Source organism: Podarcis raffonei, chromosome 3 (assembly GCF_027172205.1).
Source record: "Podarcis raffonei isolate rPodRaf1 chromosome 3, rPodRaf1.pri, whole genome shotgun sequence".
Taxonomy (NCBI): domain Eukaryota; kingdom Metazoa; phylum Chordata; class Lepidosauria; order Squamata; family Lacertidae; genus Podarcis; species Podarcis raffonei.
Genome location: NC_070604.1, coordinates 67768689 through 67793846, shown reverse-complemented (window position 1 = coordinate 67793846; position 25158 = coordinate 67768689). Strand labels below are relative to the sequence as shown.

Sequence of the window (25158 nt, the reverse complement as noted above, 5' to 3'; positions counted from 1 at the left end):
GCCGCACGAAGCCTCCCCAGGGCAGCGGGATGAAGGCTCCCCGCTGCCCAGTGGAGGCTTCGCGGGCTACCCCAGAGCTGCTCAGGAGCTTGTTGGGGCTGGGGGGGAAAGCCCGGGTTTTCCCCAGCCCCAGCCCCAAAGAGGTTGGGGCTGGCAGGGGAAGCCCGGATCCTCCCCCCCAGCCCCAGGGACCACAAATTCGCTCCATAAGACACACAGGCACTTCCCCTTAGATTTTAAGAGGAAAAAAGTGTGTCTTATGGAGCGAAAAATATGGTAAGTTTCCATTTCCCCTTAATTGAAAGGGACAACATTCGGCTAATGGGCCCTATAAGTGCAAATATTTCCGCTTGCATAGTGGGACTTCCCCCTCTTCTGCTTGTATCACACCCTCCACAAATCTGCTTCAGAGGGTTGGGGGAACTTCTAGAATAGATTTGGGGGATGTGCAGGGGGAGAACGTTCTGTTTCACAAGCAGAAATCCTTGCTCTCACAGCACAACTGCGTAAGTGCTATGATGGATTCCACCCTAGGTTCTTGGGATGAACGCTAGACCTTCCTGTGAAAACCTTTCTAAGCAAAATAACCTATTGTGCTTTTAACCTTCCTAAGAACTTTTGACTTTCCTATGCTCAAGTGCCTTTAAAGCAAAAAGCAACCATTTTACAACCCAAGTTTTACAAACAACAATCCAACCCGAAGTGATTGAAAGTCCTGCTTCTTCACAACTCATTTTAATAAAGTATTAAGAGATTTTTTAAAAAGCTTTCCCCAGCTGCATCTTGCCTTAAACCTCTCTTTTATTCTAATAAGCCCACTGCCAAAACATTCTCAGCATGATCTTACAAATGGCATAAGCAAACAGTTTTGAAATTGGGTGCAGCATGGCGGAAAACAACTTTGTAGTAGTCCCAGGTCACCACTTCTGGATATTGAAGTGGCTGGTTACAAAATTTGTACATGGAAAACACTTCTGTGCAAAATACCACACAGATCATTAGGTGTGCAAAACACATAGTTTGTCATAACATAGTGCTAGGTTTCTGCCTAAGCTACAAAGAATAAATTTTGTGTTGAGGAATTGTTTTTGTTTTAAAATGAAAACTCAAATGTTAAAAAAAACAACCTTTGAATGGAAAATGAATCAATATAGCTTTATCTTCAACTTTACCTTTAATTACAACAAAATGCACAGAAAAACTGCACATTTAATAGTGCCAGATATCACTGGCACTAATCTCAGTATTGAGCCAAAGGACACTAGTTGGAGTACCATCATTTGATTACAAAACACGGTATTTTCTCCTAAGTGAAAAGCACACAACAGAATATGATTACATTCCATCCTATTGCTGAGACACAAGAGTCAAACATACACCATTTTTATCTAAATTAGATCTTCCTTGTATTAAATGAAAACCCAGTGTCACGAAACCTTAAGCCAAGTGCCATGAATTTCTAAGGTGTGGGTCTAAAGACTGTCATTTCCTTTCCTATTTTATGAAAGCCTATTTAACCTGCTTCTGAAGATATACAACAATACAAAGATGCCTATTGTTAGTTCTCAAGAGGATTCAGAATGACGTTGTTATGCCCACCTCTAGGGTTGCTGTGCTCCAGCTCCCCAAATGCAGGTTGCCCACCATATTACAAAGGCTTTTCAGCTTCAGCCCCCTGGTCAAATTCTTTTCTGTGGACTATGCACTTAAGGAATTTGCCCATGCCAATGGGAACCAGAATATGCATATGAAACTTTGGAAGTGAAGTGAGAAGGGGCAGAAAGAAGCCTTACTACCAGAGTGATTCCCTAGGAAATAATGGCTCTTGAGTACTTGAGTTCACTGAGTCTTACTGATGACAGTGGTGCCTTCAGGACAGGACTTTGGGGCAAAAAGTCAGCAAGACCCCACCCCATAAGCACAGCAGGGCTAGCTTATAACATTTTAAAGTAATCCACATCATTATCTAAAAAATATCAAGTTCTGAGTCTTAAGTTCCTATCGCCTCAGTTCATTTCCTGAGTGAAAGCCCCTTTCTTTCAAATTTGTAGTATTGTTCTCAGACAGAAAGACATAACAAGAGACCTTGAGTTGCCCTCTCTCTTTATGGCATGGCTCCTGTGCCTTGAACAATTGTCTTACAGTAATTCTCCACAGTGAGGCTATAAGGAAAACTTCACTTGCTAAAATTTGTGTGTTAAGTCTCCTGTGCCTCTAACAGTTGCCTATCAAAGTGAATCATACAAGCTAATGAGTGGTGTGCACTAGAACATGTAGCAAATACCGGTACTCAGAATATGCGAAAAGGATTTTCCAATGTCTTGAAGGCATGGGAGACCATGAACTTGGCCCTGAAAAGCAGAGAGCAATCTAATGCAGCGGTGGGGAACCAGTAGCCCTCCAGATGTTGATAAACTATGACTTCCATCGTCCCTAACTATTGGCCATGCTGGCTGAAGTTGAAGTCCAGGAACAACTGGAGGGCCACAGGTCATCCCTTGATCTGGAATCTGAAAAATCAGATCAGTCATTGGAAACACAATACACCAGGTTCCCAAGGCTTGCGCATAGATGCCAGAAACCCGGGGTGCATGGCGCTGCGCTCCCCGGGTTTCAGGCTGCAGGCTGCTGTCTGCAAGCCTTGGGAGCCTGGCGGGAGCTCCCGCCAGGTTCCCAAGGCTTGCGGATAGATGCCCGAAGCCCGGGGTGTGCAGCGCTGCGCTCCCTGGGTTTGGGGCATCTATCCGCAAGCCTTGGGAACCCGGCGGGAGCTTCAGCAAAAGCCTGTATTTGCTCCATAGGATGCACAGACATTTCCCCTTCATTTTTGGAGGGGAAAAAGTGTGTCCTATAGAGCGAAAAATACGGTACTTCATGATTGAGCAACGAGAGGCCATGAGCCTCACCTTCTATAGAGGAACCAGTTTCTGTGGCGTTAACAATCTAGCAAGAAATGAGGGGGCTCTCAGGACGGAAGGGAGGGCAATCTAGCTTTTTCTGTGGAGGAAGAATGAGACAAGGAGCCAGGCTACTATGCACACCAACATGGCTGCCCAGCCTACCACCTCAAGTGAGAGCATGACCCAGAAGCCCCAGTGCTGCTGTGGGGAGCTCAGTCAGGCTCCAATTTTAAAGAGGCGTGGGGCCTGTCCAGATTACAGACAGCACCTGTTGCCTCTGATCTGGCTGGCCTCCACAAAGATGGAAGAATGAGCTAAGCATGTCTCATTTTCTTATGCTTCAGCAAGTAGTTACCGTACGACAGAAGGGTTGGCAAAAGAATAAGCTGCACTTGCAGTTCTGATGTCAGGAATGCCCCCTCCCCCGGGAATCAATTAGCAAATAGGCTGACCTGGCCTTATTAAGCAAGCCCCAAGTGGAAAGTGAGCCTCTTCCTCTCAGCCAAGTAGCTGCCTACCATCTCACCTCAGGTCACCTCGAGCAGCCCACCACCATTTTGGGGCCAATGCAAACAGGCTGAGGCACAGGATACAATAATTCACAGCGGAGAGAAAATGTCCCCGTTCACAATGGCACAAAGGCACCAAGCCCCAGGGACCAGACTTTTGTGAACACAAGTCAACAACCTCTTCTCATTCACAAAGGATCCCACCGGTGTGGCACAGAAAGCCCCTCCTCTAATTTAAGGCTTTGAGCAGCAAAGGATACATGGATATTTCTGACTCCATATTACCAGTTACGAAATCCGAGACTAAACTGAAATTAACCTGGCGCTTCAAGTTAACAACAAACAAATAGCATCTTTAAATTTCTGAAGTCTAAAAGCCTAACTTGTCTACCTTATCCTTAACCTGCCTCTTAAGTCTCGTAACCCAGATCCGCAAGCCATTTTCACACATTCAGGGCTACTCTGCACAGTCTGCAAATGTGTTAGGGACAGACTCCTCTTCCTGTACACTCCTTGCTGGTATCTGTGGAGCTGCAGTCATTTCAACACGCAAAGGAGTAGACCTGAATATATAGAAATGGCTGTAGCATACCATAGATACTAAATGCATAACAGCTATGTGCTTATAGAGAAACAACGTAGTTTCTGAGAACCAATTTTCATCTATGAGGAAACATTCCTTTAAACTCAGGATGTTATCTCATTTAGAGATCCCATTCTAATCAGTTTACAAAGTGCAGTCAATCATGTACCAATGAAGAGGCAACAATCAAAACAGGAGCTTATAGTCTCTGGCTGGAATGCTGGAAGAAATGCAGGTGCTGACTTGCTTCATACTGAATTTGGCTGCATATTTCCAAATGAAAACAGAGCTAAGAATCTGCCCCAGCTAAGTAGGCACCACATGGACCATCTAGAATCCTGGCAGAGTAGTTATTAAGTGACTCCACCCACTCTCACTAGCAAATTTCCTTTTCCATGGGTTACCAAACTATCTAGAGATCCAGAGATCCATCTCTCTACTAGCAAAACCAAATCACTCACAGTGACAGGTCTCCGTGCCCTGACCTTAATTAAAACCATGTGGCTGACTGTAAAGATGTAAATGTGGTAATAGCAGACAGTTGGTATAGGAGTAGGCTGAACTTCCTCAAATAAGGAACTCACAGCTTGCCTCCAGTAATTGCTTCTGCTGAGTTACCCCTCGCAGCAAACAGATGCTCAAGCAAGGCTCAGCTGCTAGTCAGCACATTGCAAGCAGAGAGGATGTACCTTTGAGACAACTCTCTTTTTTGCAAGGGATTAAAATCATTGGTACTTTGAGGCTCATCCAGTCCAACCCAGATATGCAGCTGTCCCATACAAGGATCCAACCTGCAACCGTGGCGTTATCAGCAACACACTCTAACCAACTGAGCTCTGTAGAAATCTGCACTTCTATGTAATTTAGGAAATCACCTGCTCAGAGACAACAGGAAGCTGATTCAGCTTCATGGGCTACATAGCCGCTTGACTAGTTTTACATTTCAAGCTGTTCTATTGAAACCTTAAGTGTAATTATTAAAATTGCACTAAGTTCTAACCAACTATTCAAAAAGAAGTTTCTAGACATGATTCAGAATTCTTGCTTATCAAAACCCACAGAAGATAATATGTTTGGCTCTTGAACGAAATCAAGCTTTTCAACAGCATGAAATCTTGCCAGATCATTATTAATTACTTTGCCTGGGAAGTAAACAGCAGATGCTGCTAGGAGCTAAATTCAAAATGTAAGCATGTTATACATTTCTCTCTTGCACATTGCAGAGAAGAACATTAATATCATGTTTTGTCTTAAGGTTTTAGCTGTTTTTTTACATTGTTGCCTTCCATTTTAAAAGGGCAAAAGTCGAAAACAGACAGCAATGATGCCAGTTCCAACATTGGTGTAAACTCTTCAGTAGTTTGCACACACACACACTGGGGGCTGTGGGAAGAAGAGGGAGAAGCCAGGACAAGCTAATTTGGCCCTACCACAAACAAGTGTGGAGCACAACACTGTCCTGATTCACACATGCCGCAATGCACAGACCCATGCCTTCTACTACTATGTGTCTATGAAGAAAGGGACAGGGCCTAACAGCTTGTAATTAAGCCTGTCATTTGAAGCATAGGTAGAAATAGGTTTACACCACAAAGGAGATTGAATCCATTTTTTCTATTATAGAACTACAATTACCCTATTAACATTTAAGTCAAAAGCAAAGCTTATAGTTACCGCAGAGTAATCCTGTTGAGACAGCCTGATAAGAGGATTTTCACTAGGAGGCACTGATTGTGCTGTCATTCTGTAAAGTCCTGAGCACAATGCTAAAATTCAAAATCCTCCCATTAGCAATCCACTCAGGTCTTTGGGGACTGTGTGTTTACTTGATCATAAACTGCAGCATGGAAAGATCCATCTTACTTAAGGTGGGGGGGGGGAGAGAAAGGTGGTTGCATCCACTTGTGCTGATTACTAGCAATTCAAGGATGCAGCTGAGAAGAATAATACCCTGAATCTTTTACCCTGAATTCTCAGAATCTCTTGCCCATTCTCCAGACCCAAGGTGATTAGCAGCTAGTGATGCATGCAAAAGATAAAGGGAAAACAGACAAGGCTTATAATAAGGTCAATGGTATGACCTTCAGCCTTCATAGTGCTCCTAATATGTTCATCAGACTTATGAATGGGAGGCTAACTGATCTCCAAGGAATTGTTCTACTCCAACTAATTTAAGTGCCCAGTCAACATTTGACCAAGCTATGTGGTGTATTGCAGTGCCTTATGAAATTCAATTTAAATGTTAAATCTTCCAAATGTACATTGCTCAATGAACAAGTCGACTGTTAGAGACGTATTGTTTCCCTGGAAGGGCTGGCAACATTATGTTGCAAAGCAGAAGCTATGAGAACCTAGCTGAATTAAATTAGAATCACAGAATCTTAGAGTTGGAAGGGACCCAAGGATCATCTAGTCCAACCCCCTGAAATGCAGATGAGGTTAGAGAAAGCCAGGTCTAAGTTTCTAGAGTGGGTGTGGGGAACATTCGGCCCTCCAAATGTTACTGAGCTACAACTCTCATCAGTCCCCACAAGCATGGCCAATGGCCAGGGATGATGGGAGCTGTAGTTCACCAACACCTGGAAGGTCAACAGTTCCTCACACCTGTTCTGGAGGCTAGCCTTTGGTAGGCAAACTAAGGCCCGGGGGCTGGATCCGGCCCCATCACCTTCTAAATCCGGCCCGTAGACAGTCCAGGAATCAGCATGTTTTTACATGAATAGAATGTGTCCTTTTATTTAAAATGCATCTCTGGGTTATTTGTGGGGCCTGCCTGGTGTTTTTACATGAGTAGAATGTGTGCTTTTATTTAAAACGCATCTCTGGGTTATTTGTGGGGCATAGGAAATCGTTCTTTTTTCCCCCTTCAAAATATAGTCTGGCCCCCCACAAGGTCTTAGGGACGGTCGACCGGCCCCCTGCTGAAAAAGTTTGTTGACCCCTGGCATAGGCGGTAGAAGAAAGGAAAATTGCTGTTATTAGTCTCTCAACACATCACCCTATTTAAGATTACAGCGTTCCTACTGACAAAGGGAGCAAATTTGAGCAAATGAAAGAATGTAGCTCAAGCAGGTTCTAATTCATGACTGGATACTGCAATGCACTCAGCATGGAGCCACCCTTGAAGATAGTCCAGAAGCTGCAGCCACTGAAAAATGTAGCTGCAGATTATTGAGTGGGGTAGCTAGGTGGGAGCATACATCACTGGTCCTGAAAGCACTGCACTCCCTGTAAGCTACCACACCATTCAAGGCTTCGATACTGGTGTACTAAAGCCACGAACAGTGCCAATGTGTATGACCCATGGGGTGGCAACTCAGGACAGAGCCTTCTCTATGACAGTGCCCTGGTTTCTGAACTCAGCATCAGCCTACCCAGCACCAGCCTCATGTAAACATGCTCTATAACAAGTCATGTTATTAGTCCATTTAGCCCAGTAATATCTACTCAGACTAGTAACATTTGGTCAACAGTAGGGAATGATCCTTGCTAATTCTTTGAGAAACAAATGAATTACTTTTTCTCATGGACCAATGGGTAGGTTATTTACCTTCAGGGACAAGCTGCTTACATTGCAGTACTAATCCAATTTCTGAGAGGTTCCTAGACTCAAAACGATCTTCCGGCAATTACTCTTGTAGAAGAAAAGTTTGGCTTTCCTTTGAATGAATTAAATCAGTTGTCCAAGGGTCCCAGGAGTTTTGACCATCATTGAGCCATCACTGGAACATCTTTGAGGCACCCCACCCTTTCGAGTTATGTGGCGCCCCCTCCCGTCTTTTCATTTTCCATTTTTGTACATAGTTGCTTTCTCACTGAGAAGCATGAAAACAAAGTCAGTTGTTAATAAATGTTAGCCTTTGTCCATGCGTCCTTTGAGGTAAACTAAGTTATATCAATTTCTAAGTAACTTTCTACAGTATTGAGAAACTGGCCTGACCTACTCTGCAATTGGCTGAGTACTGCTACAGTAGTCGTGCAGCTTTCCCTAGTAACTGTGCCTATTTCTGAAACACAGGAAATCATTACGTACAAAAAATGTCTGCTTTAACCAGGTTATTTTTGTTTCAGGTATGTGTTGTTAGCACAAAAAGAAAGAGGAGTTTCAAGCAACCTAGAAAGCTATGGGCCTGGTGGGTGGGCTCCAAAGGAGGAACATCTGACACAGTTCACAAGCACTTTGCAGAAAGTATAGTTAAAACATGCTTTTGTAAGATGTTTCAGAGCATGGCGCTTTTTCAATCCTCAACTGCCAAACATGCGATCGAGTGTGTGCATGTGCATGCGAATGCGCATGTTATAGCCAGTTTGGGAAGGGGGCTGGGAAACAAAAACAAAAATCTAAGTATATGAAGCAAAATTAAGATGTTAAAACAATGTAATAAAAATGAATGAATGAATGAATGAATGAATGAATACAAGCGTGCTCATCAAGCATCACACTGCTTTCACGCTTGTTGACTATCACTAGAATCAGGTTTACATAAGAGGAATTGGGTAGCACTTTTAACTGTTCCCCTGGCACCTCCTTCCCAAAGTCCAGGAAGCTTCTGCCCAGCTTTGGGAGGAAGGTGTGATACTTTAAAGGGTCCAAAAGCCCTCCTACCACCTTCCCAAAGCCTGCCTGCCTTTGGGAAGGAGGCAGGAGGGCTCCAGGATCCTGTCAGAGGTATGGCACCTCTTTCCCAAAGCCCACAAATCTTCTGCCTGGCTTAGGGACGTGTGCTGCTCATGTGCATGACATCATTGCCCCCGCCCCACAATCATCCTTGCAAGCTGCTGCCTCTGGCCCTCACTGTTCCCCTGTGAAAAAATTCATTGCATGCCACTGCTAATCATGCGTTTTTTTAATTTTGATTTTAAAAAGCACAGCTGAACTTTGATGGACTTGAATATTCCCTGGACCACTGCTTTTCAAGTATTGGGTTGAGACTCATGATTGAGTCATGGACTGATCTAAGGTCGGTAGCAACAGCAGCAACATTACAAACATCATACAAATATAGGGTTAAAAAAAGTAAGGAAGAAGAAGTGGGTTCCCAAATGCATGTTTTGGGTTACAGGTAGGTCCTAAGTCTGAAAAGGTTAAAAATTACTACCTTGCACAGCCTTCCCCAGACATGTATCCTTCCCTGGCTATGACCCAGAGATCTATGGAGGTATCAAAGTATGTGGACTTTGTTCAAAATTTGTTTTGCACTCTACACCAGCATGAAGTTCGATATGATGAAGAGTGCTATGAAAATCTTTTTTAAAAAAACAGTAAGGTAAAATGAGACAGCGGTTCTATTCCATGTTCCACCACCAGAGATGCTTGTGCCTTTTCATATTTTATTTTCATTTCAGATTGCAGATGAGACTCGTTTGGCATGTTAGGGGAGCATTGTAAAATACCTTAAATGTCATATTACTATTTATTCAATTTATTTCCCAGTCCTTCTCCAAAAGGAGCCCAGGGTGGCAAACACATTAGTATCATTAAAAACAATCACATTCTCTTAGCCACTTCTTTCAGCACTGCCAGGAACAGCATCTTTCAAGTCTCAAATGCCCAGGTAGTCAGGAATGTTTTTAAAATTCCTTCTGAAAATTAACAATGAGAGAGACAAATGCATCTCACTAGAGAGGGAATTCCCACAAATGGGGAACAAACACAGAGAAGACTCAGCACCATGCTAATGGTAAGAAAGCATGAAGAGAACATGGAATACAGTTCTACCTGTATGTGCTACTTTAGCTAGAGTTTTAGGAAGATGGTGTGTTTGTGTGGCAGGGATGTGTGTGTAAAAATGCTGTTATGTTGCCAACCTAGGACCGGAATACATTTAGCATCTTTGCTCCCCACTTCACTTTTCTGCAGTACATAGATCTAAGTTTATACTTGTCCAGATCCTACAAAGATGCTCATCCTACTAAAATCAAAGCTGGAATTTTCAGAGCAGTTATTCAAAAGCAAAGGCTGATTGCAAATGCCTAACCATAACTGCAATGTTTACAAATGCCTTTGTCTAAATAGCCAATGGGAAGGGCTACCACACCCTACCTTATACAATCACACAAAAACAAGAACATTGTATAAGTGTAACAGATTTTTCTTAAAGTCAAAGGTGACCTCCTACTAGACCACTAATATTTCATCAAAACCCATATTTGCAACAGAAATAGGGAGTGCAAGCAGTTCTCTTGCAGCAGAATGGAAGTCAATAGGACAAACTGAAAAAAATACACTAACTAACATTTACAGCTTTACTTGAAATTGATCTAGTAGCTAATGAGTTCTAAAAGTTGTTTGCTGTTATCAGTGGTATCACCAAATATGCTAGGCATGGATAACCATTGCAAAACATTACATACTGTCACACAGCGTTGATCTGCTGCCAACACTACATGACAGACACAATGTATATTATCAAATACCACAAAGAAAAGCAAGTGGATTGGGCATTTCTCAGTACATTTTTTATTTAATTTTTATACAAGATAAAAACACCAAGATACATAACCCAGGAACAAACAAAAACAATACCTCTCTGGTTTAAAAGGCCATAGATTGTTTAATTAGTCAAAAGCCTGGGAGAAGAGAAATGTTTTGCCTGGTGCCTAAAGATATGTAACAAAGCATTCCAATGGTTTTAACCCCATCAAGAGCAGGCCACCTCCCATCCACCCAGTCTGACCATCCACAAATAGTGCCTTAGTCTTATCTAGACTGAGCCTCAGTTTGTTGGCTCTCATCCCATCCATTATTGAGGCAAGACAAAGGTCTAGCACATCCACTGCCACACCTGCCAATGTAAAGGAGAAGCAGAGCTGTGTGTCATCACCATATTGCTGACCATGTACTCCAAAACTCTGGATTACCCCACTCAGTGGTTTCATGTAGATGTTAAACAGCACGGGGGGGGGGGGTAAAATCAAACCCTGAGAAACCCCACACTGAAGGCTCAATGGAGCTGAACAGCGCTTCCCAATCATCACCCTCTGGAAATGACCATCCAAAGTAGGGCCACAACCATTGCCAAGCAGTTCTACCCACCCCTAAGTCAGACAGCAACTCTAGATGGATACCATGGTTGATGGTATGAAAGCTGCTGAGAGGTCAAGGAGAATTAAGAGGGACACATTTCTCCCGTCTCTCTCTCTCTCTCAACAGAGGTCATCATACTGAGCAATCAAAGCACTTTCTGTGCTAAAACTGGGCCCTAAACCCCAACTGAAATGGATCTAGAAAATCAGTTTCCTCCAAGAGCGCCTGGATCTGGTCTGTGACCACCTGCTAAAGAACTATGTCCAGGTATTGGCCATTGGCCAGTAATTACTTAGATTTTGCAAATTCAGGGAGGATTTTAGTACATGAGAACCCACCCTAAATGCTGCAAAAGGCCTGCGACATACTGTTTATGCAGCCTCTGAACCAGGACTGTAGGTAACCATAGCAACCAGCTCAATTCTGAAGTGCACAGCAGATGTCAGGTGAGAAGCATTCACTGAAGTAGGTGCAGACAAATATAAATATTAATACATCAGTCATTGGCTAACATGAATGAAATTCCAGGAGATGGAAAAACACTACAAGCCAGATTTAAAGTAGGTCACAAAATGAGTTTACACACACTTGGGTGCCATTAACATCTAGCCATACAGCCTATGTTGATTCACTATTAAGCCTGTGAAGACACAACACTTGAAAGGAAAATGTTCATTTCACAGTATCACATGAAGCCTTTACTTGAAAGCCTCTTTAGCTTCAATGAAATCTGCTCTCAAGATATGCTAACACAACATTTGTAATGCCAAAACACCTTAGTTTGTTATAAGAAGTAGCAAGCATTCGGGGGGAGTAGTAGGCAGAATGCCTGGCTCTCCTTCTCATTCATGGTATAGATGCCTGGTGAGGTGATAGGCCAGGTAATGGGCCATTAAGGGAACAAAGGAAGGGGCTATGCATGAGAAGACAAACGGGAAGGGGCCCCTCATTCAACTCATGGGTAGCTAGAAGAACAAAACAAAAAAAATTTTTCCTTCCAGTAGCACCTTAAAGACCAACTAAGTTAGTTCTTGGTATGAGATTTCGTGTGCATGCACACTTCTTCAGATACCACACGAAAGCTCATACCAAGAACTAACTTAGTTGGTCTTTAAGGTGCTACTGGAAGGAAAAAAAATTTTGTTTTGACTATGGCAGACCAACACGGCTACCTATCTGTAACTAGAAGAACAAAGGCAGAGTTGAGAGCTGAGAGTTGAGTAATGTGCACTAGAAGCGGGGGGGGGGGGCTGCAGACTGGGAAGTCAGAGAAAGTCAGAGGGATGTATGATTTCTGCTTGAATCCAATGCTGGGGCTTTGGGAGAACAAGATCCTCTCGGGCTGTTGATGTTGATGTTGTATGTTCAGGTTGTATATATGTGAAAATAAACCATACATCCTAAAGACACTACGGTCTCCGCTGTATTGCATTCTGAAGGAAAAAAGAACCCTGGGTAATTGCCTGGAATCCCTTTTGAATGTTGCACTGCTCAAATATTGGGGTGGTGAGCAACAATATGTAACTCATCTCTTTCTTATAAGAGTTGGTATCCTGTATCTTGTTAGAGAATAACTTTAGTGTACATGTTCCCCAAAAGAGTGTATTTGCATGTTTAGATTTCTTAATGTTTGTATTATCATATTTTCGTGGTTCAGGTTCATTACATACCAAATACTGAAGATGAAACTGCAATACAAACTGCAGAATATTTGTTCTCCATTAAATTGTTTTAATCATTATTTGATGATATATTGTATGTAATTTCTATAAATCGCTTTAGGACTTCTGCTGGCTAAATTATGCCATGAGGATGACAATTGTGCAGTGAGGAGGATTCCCATCGCTGGAGAGTACAGGAATGTAATCCCCAAGTTTTCCTCTAATCTACTCTTATACATACAGAAAGTAGCCTGTTGCATATCATTCTGTGTTTTCCAAGTTGATTTATGGAAGAATTCAATGAACTGGTTTACTGTCATCACCTCATTATTATGCACTGTAAAATAATATGTTTAGTATTTTACCCTCCTAGTGACCCATTTTTTTGTCAGTCATGTTATGTTTTATTATTTACGTGTGTACATTTTTTAAAACAGATATATATATATATATATATATATATAGCCTGATGAGACGAGCTATGCATAGTATATGTTTATTTTCTACCCCAGTACAAGATGAACCTTTCTTAAATAAAGATAATCCACCAAGGTTTAATTTCCCCAAACTTGGACTGTAACCCCAATTGGCAGGTGAAGGGTCATCATGAAGAGAAGAGAAGAGAAGAGAAGAGAAGAGAAGAATGGAATGAGTGGATTGCAGCCTGGAGCAAGTATTCTGAAGAAGATGATGTTATGAAGGAGCTTTCCCAACATGGAGAATATACAATATAGTATAATTTCATTAGAGACTGATCAAGCCTGAAATACTCCTCTGATCTAGGGAACAACTGCAGCCACTCATTTATACTGTTTGCATAGCCTCATTCTTGCATGCCATGCTCCGAATGCCAGAGGAGGAAATACATGCTTTAAACTCAATCCAATATTAATCATGGGTTAAGTAGCTTTGACAGCCACTTCCAAGTCTGAAGAATGCCGTCAACTTGGAGAACCTTGCTACTTGAAGTAGACCTACACCTAGTTCAGCAGATTTCACCACAATCTATAACAGCAGTGTTGAGGAATATGTTCAGTATGAAGTGCCACTTAAGGACTGGTTGCAGGTGATTTCGGCAGTTTTCACTTAAAGAGCTGTTGACTTGCTTTTTAACATGGCAGACACCAATTCCAGATGTTACATACATATCCATAGCTTAACTGTTGGAGCCACCCTCAGATGCTGTATGAACAGGGAAATGAAGGCTTGTCTAATCGTGATCTTGCCACAGCATATGTATTAAGATGTCATCTTGAAGACTTTCATCAGTTTAGCACAGGCATAGGCAAACTCCGGCCCTCCAGCTGTTTTGGGACTACAACTCCCATCATCCCTAGCTAACAGGACCAGTGGTCAGGGATGATGGGAATTGTAGTCCCAAACATCTGGAGGGCCGGAGTTTGCCTATGCCTGGTTTAGCAGCACACCAAAAAAACACCCAGGACCCAGCATGATGGTCTGCTAGCAAAGAGATGGAAGATAGAAAGCTGCCTTACACAGAGGCAGACCATTGATCCATCTAGCTCAGTATTGTCTGCACTGACTGCCAGTGCCTATCCAGGGTTTTAGTCTTTCAGAGTCTGGGGATTGAATCGGGGACCTACATGCAAAGCACTTGCCCTGCCACTGCCTCGACCCTGGAGTTATGCAAAAACCAGCTTGATCCTCAGAGTATGCGCTTGTTTCAAACAAGTCAATAGGATTTAATCTGGGACACAGTTTCTCAACAAAAACTGTTCATTTCACATACTGTGGTAACCAGGTATGGACAACATTTTTTTTACCCTTACTAGCCCATAAAACAATTACTGTCATTCCTTCATACTGCTTCCCTTGTCCTTACATTACTTTTGAAGAAGCAGACAGTAAATAATTCCTGAAACTGGGAGGAGTATCCACTCCTGAGGGGACTTTAAGTTTGTTGGCTTAGTTAACCCCTTCCCTGTCTTGCCAACTGAGAACAGTTCAATACAATACTTATTGGATAAAGTACACAAAAATAATGGATAAAAAATATTCATATGCTTTTTACAATAATCACTTTTCTATCATATACTTTTGAATTGGACAGCTGCCTCCTTGTTTATCTTACATGAACGGTCACAAAAAGCTTTGCTCCCCAAGCACAAAACGTTGAATGACAGAATCTGTAGTATCCAGTCAAATTCATGAGTTTTTTGGATTCTGAATGTAGGTGTAAGAAAAGCCTACACATCTGCACAAATGGCAATTTGTCTGCTATTGACTCAGAATATGCTGTTCAGAATCACTTCAGTTTCTGCAACTAAACTCTTTTCATGTATTGAAACAGTACACCAAAAAATATTCTTTTCTTACCTGCAAGAGGGTGCAAGGAGACCCTCCAATTACTCCAATTTTGGCACAGACTCTGAAAATACGTTGTAGTGGGTGATGCCAGGGGCGGTGGAAGGGGGGGCGATGGGGGTGGGCTTCCCCAGGCGTCACCACTGAGGGGAGTGACAAAATGCAGGGCAGCACTCACCTCGGGGCCTGCAACGTGCCCAAGCCATGTGTCTCTCCTGGGAGTGACATGATGGCTTGGGCACCCACAGGCTCCGTGCTGCCCCAAACAGTCCGCCCACTGCCTCCCCCTCAGCTGTAGGGCGGCTGGGTGGGAGGAGGCAGGCAGACTCCTCGGAGGCCCTGCGGAGTGTCCTGCCCAGCTTGCCCCGCCCTGCAGGTGGCTGGCCCCGCCCCCTGGCGCAGGGCACCCACACCACCCAACTGGTTTGCTCCGCCGCTGGGTGAAGCACATGCCCAACAAAACCAGGTGTGGGAAACTTTTGACCCTCCAAATATTGCTGAACTCCCACTCCCATCAACCCGGGCAATTGGTCATGCTTGCTGAAGCTGATGGGAGTTGTATTTCAGCAACACCTGGAGAGCCCAACATTCCCAACACCTGAACAAAACATTTCCCTACCCACTTCAGTATCATGTCTTTAAATCAAGGGCCCCTCCCCACCTGTTTTATTACATGTGTATCCTGCAACATTTTCTCGACACAATAACAGAGAATTAGTGCTGGATTTATCCTGCTTTAGCTGTTCAGCAATACTTCCACAGTGCAGCCACATTGCTGCTGTTCAGAGGGGATATAGAGCAACAAAAGAAGCCATAAAAATAAAGCAAACATTTGTGGTATAAAGAGGTCTGCTATTTTCCTGGAAAAAGAGGTGCCGAGACTCACCATGAAGGCCTCCCTTGTTCTCTTATAATGGCAATGGTGCTCACCCGAGAGGTGCCGGAACTGAGTTCCAGCAAGTTCCGGCTGGAAAAAAAGCCCTGATAAAGAGAGATGGGATTTCAGTGGAAGTTACAGAATATGCACCGAATGGAAACGAAGAAGTGTGACTATCCCAAAACCTTTGCATGTGCAAATAGCACTGAGAGCAGGACTGCGTGTAATGACTCCAGTAGCACTGTAAGCACAAATCATCATGAATGTGCAATAAACAGGATATCTGGAGGGGCCCCAAGACACTATCCTTCAACCTTGTGTTCTAACAAGGTTAGATTCAAAGTGAAGCACTTTTATATCCCAGGAGCTCATCAAGTATGTGCTCAACTTTGACTGGAAACTGGGTTTACAATATTTCTGCAAGTTAATTGTCATCAACACAGATATACAATTTGCGAGAGCACTACGTGAAATAATGAATTATCCAACAAACTAATCATGTTATTACAAGCTCCCCAATTTCTGGGTGGTGAGAAGCTTCAGGAGCATAGTGCTTACTCAAGTTTGAGTCTACTGTGGAATGAGGCCAGCAGTGTTTTCTAATATTTGTGCTTATATACAAATAAATGGGATAAAAATGCTCTACTATGTTCCAATGTTCAGCGCCACATCAGGGACAACCAGCACCTCAAAAACGCTTCCAAAACCAACTCAGCTCCCATTTGCCTTTCTGCCAAACTGCCAGGCCTTCACATATAGAGTTAAAAACAACATCCCCAGGCAAAGGAGGAAGACAGACATGGTTCTCTTCTCCAAATAGTCTGGAGCTATTTTCTTAGTCACTGCTAAAGCCTGCTATTGACAGCCATCAGCTAATCTCCTGAACAAAGGGAAAGAAATGGGCATTTTTACCAAGACTATCAACAAATTCGAGCTCTGGAGTTGGAAAGAATCCCAAAGATCACCCAGTCAAACCAAAATCCCACATCATGGTGTGAAATGTAGGGCATACACAGCTGCACATAAGAATAGCGGTCAACACAGGTGGGTTTTTGTTTTTTTACCCCTGTGAATATGCCTTCCAAACTTTCATGCTTCAAAAGACACACTTACCTGTCTCTACCCCAAAAGATGATGTCCTTGTCAGTTTTGCCCTTCTCCCCTGTGCCTTTTCCCCTTTATCAAAAAGAATTATTTGCACTATCATCTGGTGTCCAACTCCCCCCCTTTCTAGAATAAGCCACAAGACTGTTCAACAGTAGGAGGATCCTTTGTGATATCCTAGCTGCTCAGTCAGTCAGTACACTGCACAGGCGGGTAGGGGTTAGACTGCTGAGCAATCCCCAGTCAGCCAGGAAGCTCACTGGGTAACCTTGGGACAGTCATGCTCTGTCAGCCTAACTTACCCACAGGACAGTTTGGCAAGGACAAAATGAAGGTGAGTGTGATATACACTACCTTGGAGAAAGGGCGAGATAAATACTGCAATTAATAATTCTGCTTCCGACTGACAAAAGTTGTCACACGCCCTTCTGAGTTTGCTCCTCAAGAGGAGACTGTGTACTTAACAGAATGATGAGCACACTTTCCGGAGCAGCGCAGCTCCTATTTTCATACATGTCTGCATGCAATATTATTTGTTGGTCTATGAGAATGTAGAATGCTGGTCTGATCCAGCAGAGGTCTTTTTATTGGAGCTTCTGTACAAAAATAATACGTATCTTGGATAGAAGTGTGGGTGTCCTGCTCATCTTCTCAGCCACTGCAAGTTCATTTCCTCAGGGATAAGAGGTTTTTATTAATTTTCAAATAAATTGTATGTGCCACTTTTTGGCCCTTAGGAATACACCCTAAAAGCAGCTTAAAATAAAGCAATTAAAGCATAATTTCAACCCAATTGAGTAATCAAACAGAGAAGCATATTTCTCCTGAAATATTTCATGTGGCATTTTAACAGTTCCACAAAGGATGGCATCGTGGTAGAGATGGGCTGCCCAGAGCGGAAAATGTGACAAGTGGTGTCACTTTCCAAAGCAGCAGTAAAAATGCACCTTCAGAGGCTGCCATAGCTGTCAGACCATTGGTCCATTCTAGCTCCATACTATCAACAGTGACTGGCAGACTTTGCCCATGAGCCCTTCTTCCACACCATCATCTCCAGAGCAAGGAGCCAAATGCTCCCAGAGCAGCAAAGCAGTGCCCCAAATATAATTCACCATGATGCTTTGGCTAGCAGGCTGAGCAACACAGTTCTCCTGTAGTGGCTTCAATATTCCACTTTTATTAGCTACAATATGAACACTCTTATTGTATATTAATCCCACCTCAGTATGCTAGACAATGATGAATGTATGAAGTATAGATTGCTTTTTTCTATCAAGCCAATCCATTTAGAGTCCCTGGAACAAACAGGCTGATATGTATTCTGATGTGACCCTGTTCAACACACACACACACACACACACACACACTATTGTGTTTGGGACTTGGCTTAAAAATGAACCTCATCAAGTTTCAAGATTCTTTTGATCAGACGGGGGCATATACACACTGAACTGAACATTTTCCTTTTCCTGTAGTAATTAAGTTGCATTCTTACTGTAGTAACTAGCCATCCTGAAATCACTTCCTTCTGTTTTACCATATCCATTACTTTAAAAATAGAAAAGACAAGGGTTCCCTGAATAATGATTTATTTATGTTCTAAATATAGATCATCATCTCACTCACATCAGGTTTCAAGATTTTTAAAGTAACAGGCACCATAAAGAATGCTTTTAAAGTCTTTACCCAACACTTTCCAGATATGATCCATTCTCTGAAGAGTCAAGTCAGAAAATATTTATAGCTTTAAAGATCACTTTGTTTGCAAGCTTTATTGCAAACTACTTTGTCGTAAACTAAACCTTATTAAAATTGCAGCTTCTAGGAGCCGTGTTGCGTGAGTGATCCACAGACCCACTACAATCTATTAAGAGGAATGACCTGCACTTAAGATTCTGGAGGGCAAAGTTAGCCAGTCGCAACATTAGTCATCAGCCTTGCTTTGCAATGCAGTGCATTTATCTTGTCTAAGCCACCGTTTCTCAAATAGGGCCAGATGCAGCCACCAGGAACAATTGATCTAGGAAACTGCTTTAACGTGGCCACAAGTGGTTTCTATGAGATACTAGCTGTTGTCTGCATCTTGAGACCAGGAGGAGTGTTTTGCCTCTGGTTTAGAGCCCTTCTGAGAAGTCCATCCAGGTGTGCTCCCTGAACTGACAAAGTGATTTGGGGATGTGGGTCCCTCCGGATCTTGGGGGACGATGGGAGTTGTAGTCCCAAAACATCTGGAGGGCCGAGTTTGCCAATGCCTGGATAAAGCCTTCGCAGTGTTATAAACCAGCTACCATGTCTATGATCTGTAAGCTTAACTTTTAGTTCTGCCTAACCTGGGACAAAGGGATGCAGGTGGTGCTGTGGGTTAAACCACAGAGCCTAGGGCTTGCTGATCAGAAGGTCGGCGGTTTGAATCCCTGCGACGGGGTGAGCTCCCGTTGCTCGGTCCCAGCTCCTGCCAACCTAGCAGTTTGAAAGCGCGTCAAAGTGCAAGTACATAAATAGGTACCGCTCTGGCGGGAAGGTAAACAGCGTTTCCATGCGCTGCTCTGGTTCGCCAGAAGCGGCTTAGTCATGCTGGCCACATGACCCGGAAGCTGTACGCCGGCTCCCTCGGCCCATAAAGTGAGATGAGCGCCACAACCCCAGAGTCGGCCACGACTGGACCTAACGGTCAGGGGTCCCTTTACCTTTAACCTGGGACAAAGTGAAGAACTCTTACACCGGAATGCTCACCCGTTCACACATTCTCCCATGTACCATCTCATGATCTGTGGGTGCCAGTGCCTGTATGGAGCTCAGCTGGGCCAAACCAATTCCAGCAATGCAAGCCTGGGGCTGATCAGATTCTAGCAAATGTATAGTATTTACTTTTGATCCAAGAAATCAAAGTGCAACCTTTATAATGAGAGGACTAGTCAAGCTGATCTTACAAGTATCAACAAGGTTTTTCTAGCATACTTTTCTAGCCTCATCCTTTCAGAGGCTCCAAATATTCAAATGTGTGTTATTGCCAATAACACACGTGAACTTTTCAGATTTAAGAACTTGCTTATTTAAGCACCAACATGTTAAAAGTGCACAACTTTAATGCTACCTTTCTTGCTGAAAATATTATCTGGAATAGAATAGGTTTTTACAATCTCCCCCCCCCCCATGAGAATGGCAAGAAGAAGAAATCAGAACAAGTTTCTGGCTTGAGCATTTAATCATCACAATCTGTCTGAGGATTTGCTTTCCTGTAGGCATAAGAACTTGCAGCTTCATTAACCATTTATTTTACAATAATTATACCTAACACATGTATGAATCCAAAGTCATTTCCTGTCTCTGAAATTAATTATGCTTATGCCCTAATTATATACTGTATTTATATTTTACTTTTCTTATTATAACCCGAACGGTCAGTAAAATTACCACTTGCCTTGATGCACCTAAAGGAGCTAAACACACTTTCCAAAAACGATCAAAGGAGGAATGAGCAACACTCAATGTCTCCCCCAAGAGCCACAGAGTCTTTAGTGGAAGGTGGGGCAGGAAGACATGAATTCTCCCACTTGAACCTTCCATATCATTGAGGCTGGCTGGCACTTTGAACAGAAGCACTCAAGTTAGAAGGCAAGGACACGGCAACATTTCACATTCACATCTTGCAGACTTCAGGTGATTCCTTGACCAGTCTTGCCAAAGCACTGAACACCATACCTAACTCAACTATAGCTGTATAGAATAACGCCCCTGACAAGCTGTGCAAGTGTTGCACTATGCAGCTCCACCCAATAAGTCAAAACCATCAGAACAAAATCTAAATTGGCACAATTTACTGACAAAGCTTCTTCCAGCTACGACAGTACACTTCACTTAAAACAATGGAAGATGTATATTCTACACTGCATTAATATTTAGACATTTTCCTTTGATGTGTGCTGCAAGAAACTAATGAAGCCTGCCCTCAGGTTCTTAATTCTTTATACTAGTTAGGCTAGATGCCCAAGAAGCCATTAGAACATAAAACAGAGGAGAATTCATCCCAAATGCTTTTTCTGGCCTATTTCTAGATGCTATAGAAATAGCTACATGTGGAGTGCCATAATGGAGGACCATCATTGGTTACAATGAACACAATGACTATGTTCCACCTCCGCTGTTAGAGGTAGCTTGCCTCTGAATGCCAGTTGCTGGGGGATCACAAGTAGAGAAAGCAATAAAGTGGTACCTTGGGTTAAGAACTTAATTCGTTCTGGAGGTCTGTTCTTAACCTGAAACTGTTCTTAACCTGAAGCACCACTTTAGCTAATGGGGCCTCCTGCTGACACTGCTGCACGATTTCTGTTCTCATCCTGAAGCAAAGTTCTTAACCCGAGGTACTATTTCTGGGTTAGCGGAGTCTGTAACCTGAAGCATCTGTAACCTGAAGCGTCTGTAACCCAAGATACCAATGTATTGCCCTCAGGTGCTGCCTGCAGGCTTCTGTGAGAGCATGATGCTGGACTAGATGGGCCTTCAGCCTGATCCAACCAGGCTCTTCTGCTTAATTCATTCACATATTAAGCAGGGAGGGAAGGTGTCCAATTCTGAACCTCCCCCAATGTCTTACCCTTCTCTCATTCAATGACTGCTCTCTCCAGCCAAGTTCACCTCATGTACTGGAGTGAAACAGGCAGGGAAGTGCCTGAAACTATTGTGAGGCAAAGTGTAAAGAGTTCAAGTCTCTGTCCCAGCATACTTCTTTTTGTGACAAAAGTAGTCCTTTATCCATTAATATGCTGAATGTGTAAACAATCACGACTACCTCCACTTTGGCCCTCAGTGAGACAAAAAAGGGGGTTCTTTAAGTGTGTGCACATGGAGCATTGCAGCAGGGAGATAAGCTGCTACAAAACACTAGCATGTCAGTGAATTGACTAGGCTACCACCCTTTGCCCTAACTTAAGTTTTCTAATTCCACAGGATTTTTGTATGGAGTTACATTCAATGAGCTCTCACCCTGAGTTTGAAATACTTCAGCAGAGATTCAGGTTTGCCACCTCAATGACAACTAGGCTTCCAAGGTCATCACTAGAACTAGATATGGGAGGTCTGTAAATAGTCAATTTCTGAAATTGCTGAAAGCAACAACAACTGAACAGCACACAAATTTGGGAGAGGAAAAGAGAATTGAATCTGGACCATGGGGGTCAGGGTGGGATGAGGAAAGGAGTTTTGGCTTTTTTTGCCCCACCTTGGAACCATTAATCCCAATTACAATCAACCACAAGCTTCTTTGTTTCATAGGACAATATTACAGGTATGATACCTGTGTCCCCCTTGACAAGGTATTGGGGAAATAGCAGCTTGAGAGTGGGGGATAATTTTCATTGGGAAAATAGTGCAGAGTTGCAAGTCTCCATTTCCCAAACAACCAAGGTGTTGATCTAAATCATAACCCCTTTCCCAGCTGTTATTTATAGTAATAATACTAATAATTTATTATTTGTACCCCGCCCATCTGACTGTGTTGCCCCAGCCACTCTGGGTGGCTTCCAGCATATATAAAGACACAGTAAAACATTAAACCTTAAAAAGCTTCCCTATACAGGGGCTGCCTTCAGGTGTCTCCTGAAGGTAATATAGTTACTCATTTAATTCTTTAAGAAACTTATAGTTGGAAATAACACAAACACTCTTTCCCCAATTTGCTATTTGAACAGAAGCTAACTATCATAGCAAAGTCAAAAGAACGTAAGTCCAAAAGCAATTTAATCCTGCTAGAAATCAAGCATTCATTCTTCCAATCAAATATAAATTGTGCAAGATACTATTTGCTAACCTGATGAGCACTTGGCTTCCTTAGGAACTCATCATCCCTGAGGAAAGGAGATTCTTGCTTTCCCCATTATACATACTGAACTGTCACTCACTGTTCTTTCACCAGGAAAATTCCCAACATGCAAGTAAGGGAATAAGCAACGTTCTTATTTAACATGTCGAAGCACAAGCCTTGACACATTCCACCAAACTCCAACATGAAACACTCTCTGTAGGAGAAAAGGACTGCCAACTCCGTTGAAATGAACCCCCAAAGGCACTGATCTATTTTTTTTCTCTGGCACTAAGTTGACTACAGACAAGATTAAGGTAGGCAACACTCACGATTTAAAAATATATCTAATCACTCCACCTCCCATGCTCCTCTCCTTACAGAAACATCTAGTAACATACGACCTCTAGTTAGTATGCAAGCCTGACAGAAGCACTCACTGGTTGCGATGTCCTCCCCATTTTACGCATTATCCGAAAGCGGAGAGCCCACTTAGCCTAACAAATTAAGCCTGGCCTCAGATATTAAAACAGTTTCCATCTCTTTGCACTTTAAACCTGCGATCTGAGATCACACTGAGAGGTTAGCAAACCGACAGCTCCGCGTACACTAATGAATATCATTATCAACAGTACGTGGTATGGCAGGCTGGTGAGGTTTTGAGCCAAGAGAGAGGCAAATAAACCATTCATAGAAGTGAGCGCGCTCCTCCGCGTTGCCGGCCGAGGATTTGAGCTAAGCCGCTGTAGGCAGAAGCGCGGAGGGTAATGAGCATCACATGATCCCGAGGAGAAGCGCCGCATGCAGGAACACCCAGAACCCCCCACTCAGCACACCTATGGCAAAATAGACACGGATTTGTTTTAAGGGGCAACAACGTGCCCTTTTATTTGGTTGTGGGAAGTGGGAATCTTGCATAGCTTTCCCCCCCCCCTCTCTCTCACACACACCCTTAAGAGGGCGAAGCTGAAGGGGAGACAGAACTCGGGAATGTCATTTAGAGGTGGCTTCATTCAGATTCACACACACACACACGCACACACACATCCCCGGCGTTTTCCTCAGCCAGGGAGATCTTCACACTCCGGTGCAATTTATAAAACGACCGTGATGAAAAGGAATCCCCAATATGCAAATGAGAGGATTAAAAATGGCATGCAGGTTAATTTTTAAAATAATGCGATCAAATCAGGAAAGCGGTTTTGTAGAAGGCGCTGGAGAGGCAGCGAGCTGCTCAGCCTCCCTGCTCGCCAGGATGCCGCTTCCCGAGGCGGGGAGGGCGGATTTAAAGTACTTGTAGCTCCTACTTGCTGGGCGCTCTCCGGCCAGCCGGGAGCCGCTGAGGGCTGAGGGCTGTGGGGTGTGTCTGGGGGCCTCGACGGGGCGCCCTTCCCTCCTGCCTTTCGGATCCGGGCCCCAATCACCCCGAAGGCTCCCTCCTTCCCTCCCGGGATCAGTTCCCCAGCCAGGAGTACCTCGCAGCCGTAGAGCTGCCCGAGCTGCTCCACGATCCACTCCTCCAGCACGAGCCTTTTCCGCAGCTCCTTGCGATCGTATTTGACCGTCACTTTGCCCTGCTGGTGGCGCCGCTGCTGCTGCTGAACTTGCACCACCGCCGCCGACGGGGCCACCGACTCTTCCCGGGACGAGCCGCCGCCGCTCTGGAAGAAAACGCGGTTCCCTCCGCCTCCTCCGGTGGCGGCGGGCCCCGGCTCGCTGCCCCCGGTCGCCACCGACATGGTCTGCTTCAGCCCCTGCTGCGCGGGGAGACCCGATCCTCCTGGGGTCTCGGGCTGGCGGGGGTCTCTGCTACGGCTGCCCGCCGAGGTGCTCTATGCCCGCCACGCCGCCGTGCGAGAGCGTGCTGCCAGCCCTGCCTGCACCTGCAGCTCGCAGCCTCTCATCGCGCTGCTCTCGCCGCCGGTTCAGCCTTGGAAGGAGGGGCGGGGCGTCCGGCGGCCTGGAAACGGGGCGGGGAGAGCGCCTTAAAGGCGCAACTCGCCGCCCGCCTGACGTCAGGCAGATTCCCGCCCCCCTCGAGCGCTTCTTGGGGTTACCAACGTTCCCCGTTGCCAGTGCTTGTGCCTTTAAGTAAGCAAGCTTCATTAGGGCTACCACTTCGTGACTGCATAGTGGCTAGGCTGGAATTCATCAGGTGAAGCTTTGCCCAAGGTTCACCTGCTGAATTTCCTCCCACCTGTTCATAATAATAACAATACTTTATTATTTATACCCCGCCCATCTGGCTGAGTTTCTCCAGCCAGCTTTCTGAGCAGCTCCCAACAGAATATTAAAAACAAGATAAAAACATCAAACATTAAAATCTTCCCTAAACAGGCCTGCCTTCAAATGTCTTCTAAAAGTCAGATAGTTGT

General features: G+C 44.0%; 1 protein-coding gene across 1 annotated transcript in view; it reads right to left on the bottom strand.

Annotated features, from left to right (window-relative positions):
• PPP1R14C (protein phosphatase 1 regulatory inhibitor subunit 14C) overlaps nucleotides 1-24728 on the bottom strand; it is a 42669-nt gene extending 17941 nt beyond the window's left edge. Inside the window, exon 1 of the mRNA XM_053382158.1 lies at nucleotides 24259-24728. Within this exon, the coding sequence (XP_053238133.1) occupies nucleotides 24259-24522 (264 nt within the window). The 5' untranslated portion in view covers nucleotides 24523-24728. The remainder of the gene's footprint in view (nucleotides 1-24258) is intronic.
• Between the last annotated feature and the right edge of the window lie 430 nt (nucleotides 24729-25158).